At 42.8% G+C, this 14372-nt stretch overlaps 2 protein-coding genes across 2 annotated transcripts; both read right to left on the bottom strand.

The window, feature by feature from the left end:
- Positions 1 to 1107: 1107 nt before the first annotated feature.
- LOC138874002 (uncharacterized) lies at positions 1108 to 4245 on the bottom strand. The gene is made up of 2 exons (XM_070152501.1): positions 4102 to 4245; positions 1108 to 1716 (listed from the first exon to the last, which is right to left on the bottom strand). Exons 1-2 carry the CDS (start codon positions 4243 to 4245, stop codon positions 1108 to 1110), a joined length of 753 nt encoding a protein of 250 aa, XP_070008602.1.
- A 527-nt stretch (positions 4246 to 4772) lies between these two features.
- LOC138874001 (uncharacterized) lies at positions 4773 to 7073 on the bottom strand. The gene has a single exon (XM_070152500.1). The coding sequence runs from the start codon at positions 7071 to 7073 to the stop codon at positions 4773 to 4775; it is 2301 nt and encodes a 766-aa protein (XP_070008601.1).
- Positions 7074 to 14372: the final 7299 nt, after the last annotated feature.

The following is a 14372-nucleotide window of genomic DNA, read 5'->3' as shown; positions in this document are numbered from 1 at the left end:
GACATAGTAGTAACAAAAATCAAAGAAATAATAGATGAAATTGACATAAGAGTTAACTACAATGTTAATCTACTTGATTCCCCTTTTAAAACTAGAAGAAATGGCCCAAAATAGGCTAATAATAGGGTAACACGAGTTCAGCTGCTCTCTACTCTCACACCGCCTTTTTTTAAAAAAAACTCCGTGCTAAAAAGTAAAATGTTCTATTTATACTTCACAGGAAAAACCGGACAAAAATACCCCTGAGGGTCTGGCGCGGACCGCGCACAAATGACGCGCGGCCGCGTAGGGCTCTGGGTCTTCATTACTTGCATCTGGTACTAGGGGGCACGGACCGCACAAAAGTGACGTGCGGCCGCATGAACTTCATCCACGCGGACCGCACTGATTAGGTGCGCGGTCGCATGAGCTTTTGTCTCGAGTGAGTGCTTCTCTGATTCTCTTAGGTGCGGACCGCACAAAAAGGGATGCGGACCGCGTTAGAACTGGGTGCGGACCGCGCGAGAAGAGGTGCGGACCGCGCGAGAAGAGGCGCGGACCGCGCAGCTTATCTTAAAAATATCATGGCCTATGAACTTTCCTGCGCGGCCGCGTGGCAAAACAGTACGGTCAGCGCAGGTTGAACTTGGATATGCCCAACTTCTGAACTCTCCTGCGCGGCCGCGTGACAGAACAGTGCGGACCGTGCATGGCCTTTTGATCCCCCCTTTCAGTTGTCTCTTGACACTTGGCAGATTTCACTCCTTTTTGAGCCGATCTTTAGTATTTGTCATCTCGTCACTCAAACCTGCAATCAAGTGTCATTTGTAAGCATTCTGGGACTATTATATGGCAATAAATGCACAAAGCTCAGGTAAGAATGGGTATAAAAAACATGCAGAAATCGCAGTTATCATTGCCTACGTATCCTTCCGGAATCAAGTCAGACGTAGTTCAGGCTAACCAATTTTTTTTTTTTTGGTTTCAACGGTGCTTTTGGATTCCAAAGAGGGTAGCCAAAGAAATGTAACCGGCTCAAAGGGTTTGTAGAAAGAGTGGTTAGTGTTTGGGTAGAGGGAACAAAAGCCTTCATCATCTCAAATGTGCCAACACATCACCGAAGTAAACTCAGGCATAGTACCTTTTGACTGCATCCGCGTTCACAGCGGTTTCAGGATTATTTCCTTCAATATCACCCAGATACAACGCTCCTCTTGGCAATATCTTCCTGATGATGTACGGACCTTTCCAATTAGGAGCAAATTTTGCTTTCGCTTCCTGGTGATGTGGAAGAATGTGCCTTAACACTAATTGACTTACCTCAAAATTCATGGGTCGCACTTTCTTATTGTAAGCACGGGCCATTCTTTGTTGGTACAACTGCCCATGACAGACCGCAGCCATTCGCTTTTCATCAATTAAGGTCAACTGCTCCAATCGCGTCTTAATCCATTCGTTATCTTCAATCTCTACTTCAACAATGGTTCGGAGCGAAGGAATTTCTACCTCTGCCGATATCACAGCCTCGGTCCCATAAACCAACAAGTATGGGGTTGCCCCCACTGATGTGCGTACTATAGTGCGATATCCCAGCAAGGCAAAAGGTAACTGTTCATGCCATTGTCTGGAACTCTGGATTATCTTCCTCAAAATCTTCTTGATGTTTTTGTTTGCTGCTTCAACAATGCCATTGGCCTTGGGTCGATAAGGAGTGGAGTTCCTATGTGTTATTTTGAACTGTTCGCATACATCCTCCATCAAATGACTATTCAGGTTTGCCGCATTATCTGTGATGATAGTTGCAGGAATACCAAAACGACAGATAAGATTTGAATGTACAAAATCCACCACGGCTTTCTTAGTGACCGATTTGAGAGTGATAGCTTCGACCCATTTTGTGAAGTAATCAATAGCGACCAATATGAATCTATGTCCATTTGAGGCTTTTGGATCGATTGGCCCTATGACGTCCATGCCCCAAGCAACAAATAGCCAAGGTGCACACATGGGATGCAGTTCTGTGGGAGGTGCATGAATCAAATCACCGTGCACCTAACACTGATGACACTTTCGAACGAAACTAAAACAGTCTTTTTCCATGGTCATCCAGTAATAACCCGCTCGAAGGATTTTCTTTGATAAAACATACCCATTCATGTGGGGCCCGCATACTCCCGTATGTACCTCATGCATGATTCTTCCAGCCTCTTCTGCGTCCACACATCTCAACAAATTGAGATCCGGGGTTCTTTTATACAATACCTCGCCGCTCAAAAAGAATCCACTCGCATGCCGCCTAATAGTTCTCTTTTGATCTCCAGTAGCATGTTCGGGGTATTCTTGTGTTTTCAAGAACCTCTTAACATCATGGTACCATGGCTGGGTACTTGGTCCCGCCTCGATTACATTACAGTAACCGTGTCTTTCCCTGATTTAGATTTCCAAGGGATCGATGTGGGCATTGCCTGGATAAGGTAACATTGAAGCTAAGGTGGCAAGTGCATCGGCTAGTTCATTGTGACACCGCGGGATATACCTGAACTCTATTGATTTGAATCGCTTGCTGAGATCCTCCACGTGTTGCCGGTAAGGAATAAGCTTGACATCTCGAGTTTCCCATTCAACCTGGGCTTGTCGGATAATCAGATCAGAATCCCCCATAATCAACAAATCTTCAACATCTTGATCGATCACCATATTCATGCCCATGATGCAGGCTTCATATTCAGCTGTATTGTTCGTGCAAAATAAACGAAGCCTAGCTGTAGCCGGATAGTGTTGACCAGTGGGTGAGATCAAGATTGCCCCGATTCCTACCCCTTTGGCGTTTACAGCCCCATCAAAGAACATCTTCCAAGCATGAGCGTCTTTCGAGACTAACCCTATGGTGTTTATCTCTTCATCTGGAAAATAAGTACTCAATGGTTGGTACTCATCATCAATCGGGTTCTCAGCCAAATGATCTGCTAACGCCTGGGCTTTCATTGTCGTGCGAGTGACATACACTATGTCGAATTCACTAAGCAAGATTTGCCACTTTGCTAATCTCCCAGTAGGCATCAGTTTCTGGAATATGTACTTCAAAGGATCCAACCTGGTTATGAGGTAAGTAGTATGAGCTTGGAGATAATGTCTCAATTTTTGAGCGACCCACGTCAAAGCACAACACGTTCTTTCCAACAAAGTGTACTTTGCCTCATAACCGGTGAACTTCTTGCTTAAGTAATAGATCGCCTGCTCTTTCTTTCCAATTATATCATGTTGTCCGAGGACACAATCGAAAGAATTTTCCAAGACCGTCAGATACAAGAACAGGGGTCTCTCTGGCTCTAGCGGGACCAAAACTAGAGGATTTGAAAGATATTCTTTGATCTTGTCAAAAGCCTCTTGACACTCAGCCGTCCATTTGATTGCAGCATCCTTCCTCAATAGCTTGAATATGGGCTTACATGTGCTAGGCAGTTGGGCAATGAATCGACTGATATAGTTTAACCTGCCCAATAGACTCATCACGTCTTTCTTCGTTCTTGGAGGAGGTAGATCTCGGATAGATTTTATCTTTGTTGGATCTAACTCGATACCTCTCCTGCTTACTATGAAACCCAGAAGCTTTCCCGATGGGACTCCGAAGGCGCACTTAGCCGAATTCAACTTCAGGTCGTACTTTCTCAGCCTCTCAAAAAAATTCCTCAAGTCTCGAACATGATCGTCCTGAGTCCTGGACTTGACTATCACATCGTCTACATATACCTCTATCTCTTGATGCATCATATCATGAAAAATGGCAGTCATGGCTCTCATGTAAGTTACCCCGACATTCTTTAAACCAAACGACATAACCCGATAACAGTAAGTACCCCAAGGTGTAGTGAAGGCGGTTTCCTCGGCATCTTCTTCATCCATCAACACCTGATGATATCCAGTGTAACAATCTACGAAAGATTGTATCTCATGTTTGGCACAGTTATCAACAAGGATGTGGATGTTGGGCAACGGGAAATTGTCTTTGGGACTTGCCTTATTCAAATCTCGATAATCCACACACACCCTAGTTTTCCCATCTTTCTTCGGTACAGGAACTACATTAGCCAACCACGTAGTATACTGGACTACCCGAATTACTCCTATTTTCAACTGCTTTGTGATTTTTTCTTTGATCTTATCACTGATATCAGTCTTGAACTTCCTCTGCTTCTGTTGAACTAGAGGATAATCAGGGTAAATTGGTAATTTATGCACCACTAGATCAACACCTAATCCTGGCATGTCATCGTATGACCAAGCAAACACATCCTTAAATTCAAAGAGGAGTTGAATTATTGCATCTCGCGTTTCCTCATCTGTGTGAATGCTTATTTTGGTTTCTTGGATTTCTTCAGGAGTTCTCAAATTAACCGGTTTGGTGTCATTTAAATTCGGCTTAGGTTTATTCTCAAAGTGTTCCAATTCTCGATTTATTTCCCTAAAAGTCTCTTCTTCGTCATATTCCGGTTCTTGGTTCATTATTTCACAATTAAACAGCTCGTTTGGATCTGGGCGTGAAGTCCGCAATCATGTCATATTATTTAAAGCCGCATTATTATAACTTAAAGGAAAAGATAAAAGAAAAATAGCAAAAATCATAAAGAATAAAGAAAAAATGATGAAATACTGATTTTATTCCTTGGAATTGGGAAGATAACAGAGTTTATATTTCAGGAAATTAAAACAGGAAACTAAAGAAAAACATCCGAGTTACACCCTGGGATAACTCGTGATGCAGGAAAGGTGGCGGGACAAGTCTACCCGGACTCCTACCTAACTGGGAACGGTGTAGCCTCCCAATTTTGAAGCTTAGCATTTGGCCCCATGTATAGCACCTCAGCGGTGCTTGTGCCTTCTCCCAGCTGAACCATGTGGGTTTCTTGTAGTATTTTTCTCATGGCCCCACAGATCTCCTCAATCTCTTCGGTAGTAAAGGCCTCATCTTCTTCTTTATTCTGGTATTTTGGCTTGACAAACGTTCTGTAAAGATGCGAAACTGGCTGAGGCAAGACCCAACCATTCTTCTTTCTGTCATTTTCCCATCTTATATCAGCTGGAGTGGGTCTGAAACCTACCCTGAAGAATTTCTTAGTGGAAGGCAAGGTGATAGGTTCAGTTATTCCTTGCAATGATTTTCCAAGTCCTTCTCCCGGTTTGAATCCTCGTCGGATCATTTCTTTAGCAACCATGATTGAAGCGTTGGACAAGAAAGTTTGGGGGCAAGGGCTCCCTTCTTCATACTGCTCCGCCAACACAACTTCAAAAGCCTGATAAACTGTATGCTCACTCCCTTTTCTTGCTTCAAGATATGAGATGGATGGGTCCCGATAAATAGACTGTTCGTCTTTCCCGTGGACCACAATTTCCCGATCTTCATATTCAAACTTCACCATTTGGTGGAGAGTGGAGGGTACAGCCCCTGCAGCATGAATCCAAGGTCTTCTGAGGAGGAAGTTGTAAGATGTATCCATATCCAGTACCTGGAAAGTTACTTCGAACTCCACCGGCCCGATAGTCAATATCAGGTCTATTTCTCCGAGGGTGTCCCTCTTGATGCCATCAAAAGCTCTTACACAGACATTATTGGGGCGAATCCTTCCGGTCCCAATTTCCATTCTTTGCAGCGTAGAGAGCGGACAAATGTCGACACCCGAACCCCCATCCAAAATTACTCGCTTGACATAGTAGTCTTCACACTTGACTGTCAGATGTAAAGCCTTGTTGTGAGCTGCTCCCTCCGGAGGCATATCGTTCTTGCTAAAAGAAACTTGATTAACCACAAAGAACCTTTTCGTCATTCTTTCAAGTTGTTCAACTGAAGTCTCAGCCGGCACATACTCTTCATTCAAGGTTTTGAGCAGGATCTTCTGATGTTCGGCGGACCTCATTAGCAAAGATAGCATAGACACTTGTTCAGGGTATTTGCGCAACTGATCCACCACTTCATAGTCAGGCATATTCATCTTCTGGAAGAAAGCCTCTACTTCTTCAGCGCTTACGGGCTTCTTGGGTGGGAAGCGCTTCCGCGTGGCATTGTTCACTTCTTGAATATCTGAATATTTTCCAGCAGAAGTATTTTCTGGAAGTTCCCCCGTGATTTCTTTGCCTTTGTATGTAACCAATGTTTGTTGATAATTCCACGGTATCGTAGACGGGTCTGTCATTGGCTTCTGTGGCACACGTCTGATAACCGCTGGCTCATTTAGCCGAGGCGGTTTAATCGTCCCCCGGACCACATAGGCCCCCTTCGACACGTACATCGGTATTCCCCTTTTCATTTCGAATCTTTGTGGCTTCTCTGATCGACCTCGTGGAATATAGAGAACCTCATTCTTCGAAGGCACCATCGTCTCTGTCTTTGTCACAGCCTTCTTTTCGAGCTCAGCCTTGACAGTATTAGTCTTCTTTTCCCCTTTCTCTTGCTTTGGGGCTGCTTTAAGCTTTTTCTCTGCATTGACAATGGCGATTATAGCTTTCAGGGCAGGATCAAACTCCTTTTCCTCACAGATCATCCCAATCAATGGCCCATTATTATGAGCGGGCAATGGATTGTTGGTTATATTTGGGACCTCCTCGTCCCTTAATACTATCTTTCCCTGTTCTATTAAGTTCTCTACCGCCCTTTTTAAAGTCCAACAATCATTGGTATCATGCCCTTCTACTCCCGAATGATAAGCACACCTGACACCAGCTCTGTAAGCAGGTGATGCTGGATTTTGCCTTGTCTGAGGGACTGGTTGCAGGAAACCCATCTGGACCAGTTTTGGGAATAGGGTAGAATACGGTTCACCAATGGGTGTGAAAGTTTGTCTTCTGGGTGGTTCTTGAGGACGGAAGTTATTCTGGGGTAGTTGTGGATTATAGTGGTTTCGGTAAGGAGGCTGATTTCTGGGAGGTGGAGCTTGGCTCCGATTGGCTTGTTGCGGTGGCCGGACATAAGGTTGAGTATTCATGACCGAGTACGGCTGAGGAGTATAGGCCAAATCTTGGTGAGGGTAATAGTGTTGCGGGGTCCTCTCTGAGAAAAGGGATTTGAGAGTATAGTTTCTCCTTGTACTCGACGCTGCCATGAATGTTTCTTCCCTTTTCTTTCCCTTTGCTATTCCTCCAGACCCACCCTGAATGGCTTGGGAGGTAGCTCTGATAGCAGATTGGCTTAGAATTCGACCCGTTTTTAGCCCATTTTCTACCATTTCTCCGATCTTAATTGCTTCTGCGAAAGGTTTTCCCATGGCCGACATCATGTTTTGGAAGTAATCTAATTCTTGAGCTTGGAGGAAAGTAGTGACCATTTCTATTTCATCCATGGGAGGTTTTACCCTTGATGCTTGCTCGCGCCATTTAATAGCGTATTCTCTGAAGCTTTCTAAGGGTTTCTTCTTCAAGTTTGACAAAGAATTCCTGCCTAGCACGATGTCAATATTATACTGAAACTTCCTTACAAAATCTCTGGCAAGATCGTCCCAAATGTGCCATCGAGATATGTCCTGATCCATATACCACTCTGAGGCTATGCCCACCAAGCTTTCTCCGAAGTATGCCATCAACAATTCTTCTTTGCCGCCAGCCCCACGCAATTGGTTGCAATACTTTTTGAGGTGAGCAATGAGATCGCCATGCCCATCATATTTCTCAAACTTCGGTGTTTTGAACCCTACGGGCAGGTGCACGTGAGGGAACATGCACAGATCAGTATAGGAGAAACTCTTCTGCCCGCTTAAGCCTTGCATATTTTTTAAGCTCTGCTCGAGGCTCCTCATTCTTCTCGCCATTTCATCTTGTTCAAGAGCTTTGGGATTTCGGTCTTGCCCAGGCGTAAACTTGTATTGAGGCTGCTGAGGGTGAGCGCTGGTGGTAAACCGAGTTGGTTCCAGTGAAAAGGATGGTGCTTGAAATGTGAATAAGGAAGAGTCAAAATTAGGCCTGTGTATAGCGGGTTGTGCCGCGATTGGACAGGGCGGTGCAGTGAATATGTTTGTAGCCACATTTGTCATTGACACCCAAGGATAAGAATCGGAGGTGATCCAGTGGAGTGGGCAGGAATGGTAGGATACCCGAATGGGGTAGTCGGATAACTTATGGGGACGTTAGAAGTCCCACTTGTCCTAGAGAACAACTCTGGGAATCCAGGTATTACACTCGGCGGCTCTTTTTCATTGTTCCAGTCATCCAACATTTCCAACATGCGAAGCCGCAAGATTCTGTTTTCTTCAGCAGTTGCTGATTTGGAAGTTGGGATGGCCGAGATTGAACTCTCTTCGGAAATAGGAATCGTTGGCAAAAGAATTTCTGAAGACATCTCTACACTTCCCTTTGATCTCGTGAAGTAAGTGTGAATACTTCCTCTCGACTTAGTGACGGGCAGCTGAACACTTCCTTTTGACCTTGTAAAGTATGAATGTGAGGCCAGACCTCCACAAAACCAAACCACCTTTCTAAAAACCTGGCGCTGCAAGCAAACAGTTAGTTTGAAACAAATAATAGACAGGTAATCTCACGTTGGGGTGTGATGAACCTATACAGTTAAATGAGTTTCTACATGTTTGCATTGATGACATGCGTCATTCCGGCTTTTCTTTATGCTCCCCTTTATTTATATTTTCTTATTATTTTTTTTATTTTTTTATTTGAAGTTAAAAACGTGACCGGATCCGATGAGGATTGCCTACGTATCATGACGCCGCGTGAATCAGATCATTACGTAGTTCAAGACAAACAAGTGTAAAAATAAAGAAACATTTTTTTTATTACTAAAACATTCTATTACAAACCAAATATTTTGAAAAGGGAGAATAACAGACTTGGAATAAATACAAACTCAAAAACTACTAATACACCCTGATGCGAAAAGACAAACAAAAGATGCCAAGACGGAAAATACAGACTCGACCTATAAATACATTAAAGCTTTAAAAATTGGCGCCCGCGGGGCATCGTTCGGCCTTGCCGCGGGCTTAGGTGCGAGGTCCCTTTCAAGTTGTTCCAGCTTATACATAGTTCGCTTGACATAAATCATCACTGCCGAGAAGAAAGTAGTGCGGGTCATATCTTCATACCGTAGACACCTCCTAATGATGGCATGGGCAATGGTCTTAATCTTATCCCTGGTTTGCCCCTTTTCTATGAGTAGGCACTCTATTTGATCATTACGGGCCTTCAAAACCCGAGAATCCTGGAGATGTTGATTCTGCCACTGCTGAATTTCTACTTCCATCTGGGCCAGTAAATCATAGCAATGTCTATTTTCAGCTTCAAAGGTTCGGGCTTGCTCAGCCGCTCTGTCCTCAATAGTGGCCACCTTTCTCTTCAAATTGGCAATGGTTTGCTTGTGATCCTTTTTCAACTGCTGTAGGTACCAGTTGCGCTCCTCTGTTCTTTTTGCCCAGTGTGCCTCGAGTCCTGCTATGGTATTCTCAAAATTCTCCGACTCACTCTGGCACTCACTAATTTCCATTTTTAAACCTTTTATCAGCCGCTCATCCGACCGGCTCCTTTGTTAGTTATCAGAGGCTATCCTTATTTGCTGGATTTAGGCCCTAAGCGTCTCGTTTTCCTGGGCCAACCTGTTCTTTTCTCCCAGATCAGTAGCAGCTTGCACGTTGTTCTCAAATTTTAGACCTTCAATTTGCTGTTTCAGCTTGCTGATTTCAGCCCGATAGCCTTTTTCTTTTGCTAACCAATCTCATTGCTCCTGTAATGACTCGGCAAAATTCAGGATATAGGGTCTTTTAGCCGGTCTTTTGTGCTTAAATTCCCTTCTGTACCACACAAGGTAACCTGGTGCTACTTCACCTTTGGCCCGATCCTGCACGCAAGTATCTACTTTTAAATATTGGCATTCATTCCAGATCTGGCGGACTTTTACTTCAGGAAATTGTCCGTCAGGCTAATCTCAATTGCTTGAGCACTAAGATCTTCCTCATGTGGCACTATCTGGCATCTCCCGAGTTGTCTCAAAACTCGATAGGGCGCGTAAGGCTGAATGCTCTTAAGTCCCATCAATAGAAAGTGGGTCCTAGCTGCGACATATATATGACCTCATCAACATGCAACCATCCCAGTGTCCACTGTATTTGGCTAGCAGTGAGGGTTCGAAAGAATGACGTCCATGTCGTAACTCCCTCGGGTAGACTGACCTCCTTGATTCTCGTGTAAAAATCTTCTATGCAAGTCTACTTCGAGGAACCATAACTCAAAAGCTCGGAACGGTAGCAGAGATGTTCAGTCATCCATATTTGTAGCAGCAAATTGCACCCCTAGAAAAAATCCCCTCTGGCTTTGCAGGCTGTGAGAGCTCGAAAGATATCAGATACTACCATAGGCGCGAGAGTGCTTTCATTTTGAGTGAGCAAAGTACTGACGACCCCGGATATTCTCAGATTAATGTTTCCGTCTTTCCTTGGAAACACCAAAAGGCCCAAAAATGTTATCATGAAAGCCACTCTCTATGCTCATCCCACTTCTGACGGTTACCTTTGTTGCATAACTTGTTGCCCGGATTGTTGAATCCTCCTACATGACTATATCTGTCGTATATGAAGCGCGGATTACAGAAACCTGCGGCCAAATCTGGGTTATGGACTATCCTGGGTATCTTTAATGAATCTAGAAATCGATGCATAGTGACAGCTCTTAGGGCAACCAGGTATTTTTGCCTTAATGGAACTTCAGCATTTCCGATGTACCCAGCTATTTCCTCCAGAGTCGGGGTGAGTTCAAAATTGGAGAAATGGAAGACATTGTGTGCCGGGTCCCAGTAGGTGACTAAGGCTCTTATGATATCTCCCCGAGGCTGGATTTCTAATAAACCCGAGAGACCTTTCAGATATTTCTTGACCTCATATTGCCCTTCACCACCTAGATCATCCCACCATAGCCGCAACTTGAAAGGGACTTTAGTCATTATCGAAAAGTGTTCATTTTGCATTGTGCTCATCCTGCACATTTATTAAGGTGATTTAAACAAAAATTATTTGACCCAAAAAATGATTTGACTATATTTTAGAAAGAAAGATCTGATTTTTCGAACACGGCCTTTCAGCACTTCGGGGATGAAGATTTTAAGGCTGTGAGGGTCAACCAATCAAAACTCTAAAGGATGATCGAAAGTGGCCGTTTATGCAAAGTCAACCTTCTGCCATCCCTTTCGGGAACATTTGGCTATTTTTGACAAAAACAGCATCACTTGATTTATTTATGACTCTTTTTTTCAAACTAGTGGCCCGACATTGGGAGCACGGCCTCACAGAGCCCCGGGGACGAGGATTCTAAGGCTGTTGGGCAAATTGCTCAAAATTCAAAAAATGACCAAAAACGACTGTTTATGCAAAGTCAGCCTTCCGGCGCGTCCCTTTCGGGGACGTTCGGCTACATTTGACAAAAGCGGCATCACCCGATTCATTTATGATGAAATTAAAATTCTGGCATTTTGGCTATTTCTGAAAAAGGGGAGGTTGGACCCGATGAGGGTTGCCTACGTATCTCACACCCTTTGAGAATCAAACCGGCGTAGTTCGGGCTGATAAAACAAACTTCTTTTGAAAACAAGACTCTTTTTTTTCTTTTTTTTTTTCTCCTTTTTATTTCATTTTCTCAAAAATTCGGCAGAGTTCCGACACTACTAGTTTTTCAAAGCGGGTGATTTAACTCTTTTTAACCCTTGTACTTCTATCTCTCTTTCCTCAAAATATTCAAAAGTCGGTCAGCATGTAAGTCCGAAGCAAATAAATGCACAAGTAGAAGCAAGTAAGATGCATCAGGATGGTTTTTTGTTATTTTGGTACACCAGTCCTAGACAGACCCAACCCCTGTGTTGAGCCTCCAAAGTCAAATGCACGTGATGCAAATAAACGTTCCTACTAAGGATCCGGCATGAAGCTGAGTTATTCTAGGTTCATAACCTGGGTATTTGTTCTAGACTGTGTACCCGAGCGGACAACTCGAGTCGATGAGGGGGCTACGTACCGGGGACCTGGAGATCGTCCGTCTTTGTAACTTGTCCGGCCTCTTTCTTATTTCAGGGTATGACACTAACAGAATAGGGAGTCTCGACCAGCAAGCACATCCCCGAAGATGAGAAGAGGAGGGTTTCAGCACAGTTTATATACAGTTCAGATAATATCAAAGCGGCAAAAGGCAACATTTAGCACATTATGCCCAAACATGTAATAAAGATCAGATAATAAAGCGAAATATAACAATTATTCTAAGCTCGAATTCTTGAACCCTGACGCGGAGTCGCCAGAGCTGTCACACCTCTTTTTGCGCGCCTACCCCGAAGGATAAATGCGTGAGGGAGTTTTTCCAATTTAAGTGACATTATTCGAAAATGGGATTATTTATTTATTTCAGAGTCGCCACTTGGGAAAGGTTTGGCTTTTGGTGTCCCAAGTCACCGGTTTATATCGAATCCCAAATCGAGGAAATTTTCGACTTTCCAAATGAAGTCTGCGAACCAGAAATTCTAAGTAAGGAATTCTGTTGATCCGAGGGAAGGTGTTAGGCACCCACGGATCCCGTGGTTCTAGCACGATCGCTTAAATTGTTATAATGGCTAAATATCTGATTTTAATACATGTTATAACTTGTGTGCTTTTATTAAGTTTAAACCGCTTTTATTATTATTTTTTAATAGAATTGCAACGTCGTGAAAATGCATCTCGAACCACGTCGCAATCAATGCACCCGTGGTTGTTAATACATTTCGACTTCGTTGGGATTTAGATTTGGGTTACATAAATGCACACCCGTATTTAAGAAGGTAAGATTAATTAAGGCGCGTCCTAAGAGACTAACGTATTGTTATTTTAGGAAGAGGCCGTGAAAATTCGCTAAACGGCCAACTCCGAAGTCTAACTAATTATTGTATACGTTTATTGAGGGCCCCGCGATTTGTAATTTATTTGGCGAGGCTCATCTCATCTTTATTTAAGGCCAAATCCTAAAAGACTATGATTTTCTGTTTATTCTTGTCTCAAAATAAAGAAAAGGCCTGAACTAACTAGCATGCTCGGGTATCATCATTTCAATTAATATGTCAAGGGCAAATAAGCCCTCAAATCATTGGGCCTTAACCGGATTTCCGTTCAAAAGGGATTGCGCCAGCTTACAGTCGACATATTTATTCACAAAAATAAGCTTGTATGTGCATAACCAGGCTAAACTTTGGTATTTACATGAGCATGTACACATGGAGATTTGGCGTTTCTGATTGTATAAAATTAGCCCATACTTTTACGTTTCTTTACAGCGAAGATTGGGACAAACAAAAGTAATATACGTGTGATTTTTACCTTTTAAACAAACCTACAATTTATGTAAATGAGTTCAGTATCAGACTGTGAAGCATGGAATCAATACAGTTTCACATTAATTCAATGAATTAAAATTAAGGGCTCATTTAATGTTTATACTTGATCAGACGTTAGTTCAACTAAAATTTACACAATCAGCGCCAACCATACTAAATCTGTTATCATTACATATTACACTACATCAATAATGTCCCAACGGTCCCAAAACAGTCTAACAAAGTTCAAATTAGACAGTCAGGGTTTATATGCACATGAATTGGAATCGAATTATATTAGACTCTAGTATCTATTTAGCTATTACTACATAACAATCCAAACAAACACAATTCAGGAATCAAATATGCGAGCATCTCTCAATTAAATCTTCTCTTCAAAGTTACATCAAAACCAGATTCAAGTGTGTACCTGAATTGGAAAGTGAGAAGAAGGGGGAGTGAATCAGCAACAAACAAATAGCAAATGACAACAATGGCATCAAACAATCAGCAGTATGGGACAGTAAGAACCAGCCCTGTGAAACTCAGAGATCCGGAAATGTTTCAGAAAAACCAAAAGAGCCAAAAGATCGACTCAAAACCAATTGGAGATAAACCAAAACACCACTCGAAATCAGCTAGGACAAATCTGAAACCAACAGCTTAAACAAACAACCTAGGGTAGCTTGGATTGGGCCTAAATCTCAAACTAACTATGAATTTAAACATGAAACTATGCCTTTTCTGGAATTTTAGAGTTTTTTCAGAGGTTTCTTTTTGTTTATTGTCTATCTAGGATTGAAGTCAAGAAATGAGCTCTCTCTTCTAGTTCCAAGATAGACTCCCTTAGGTTCTAAAAAACAACCCCCTCTTCTTGTCCGAAATCCAGTCTATTTAAAGACTAGAGCTGGCCATTCTTTTTTATTCAAACATTTCACTTTTAGCCTGTTTTTATTCCCTCCTCATGTGAATTTCTACCTTTTTATCATTGAACCCATGCTGTTCCTGATTTCCCACTAGTAAAGTCACTAAGCCAACTCAAGTAGTACCCTTTTTCACTAGTTAATTCAAAAATCTGTCA

The sequence above is a fragment of the Nicotiana sylvestris genome, chromosome 7 (genome assembly GCF_000393655.2).
Source record: "Nicotiana sylvestris chromosome 7, ASM39365v2, whole genome shotgun sequence".
Taxonomy (NCBI): Eukaryota; Viridiplantae; Streptophyta; class Magnoliopsida; order Solanales; family Solanaceae; genus Nicotiana; species Nicotiana sylvestris.
Note: the sequence above shows the minus strand (reverse complement) of the source record. Positions and strands in the feature narration are given on the sequence as shown.

Coding starts and splice junctions, on each gene's coding strand:
- LOC138874002 (XM_070152501.1), bottom strand. CDS start 4,245: ATGCCAGGATTAGGTGTTGATCTAGTGGTGCATAAATTACCAATTTAC. Junction 1,717..4,101: donor CAAAGCAGTTGAAAATAGGA/GTAATTCGGGTA, acceptor GTATGCGAACAG/TTCAAAATAACACATAGGAA.
- LOC138874001 (XM_070152500.1), bottom strand. CDS start 7,073: ATGGCAGCGTCGAGTACAAGGAGAAACTATACTCTCAAATCCCTTTTC.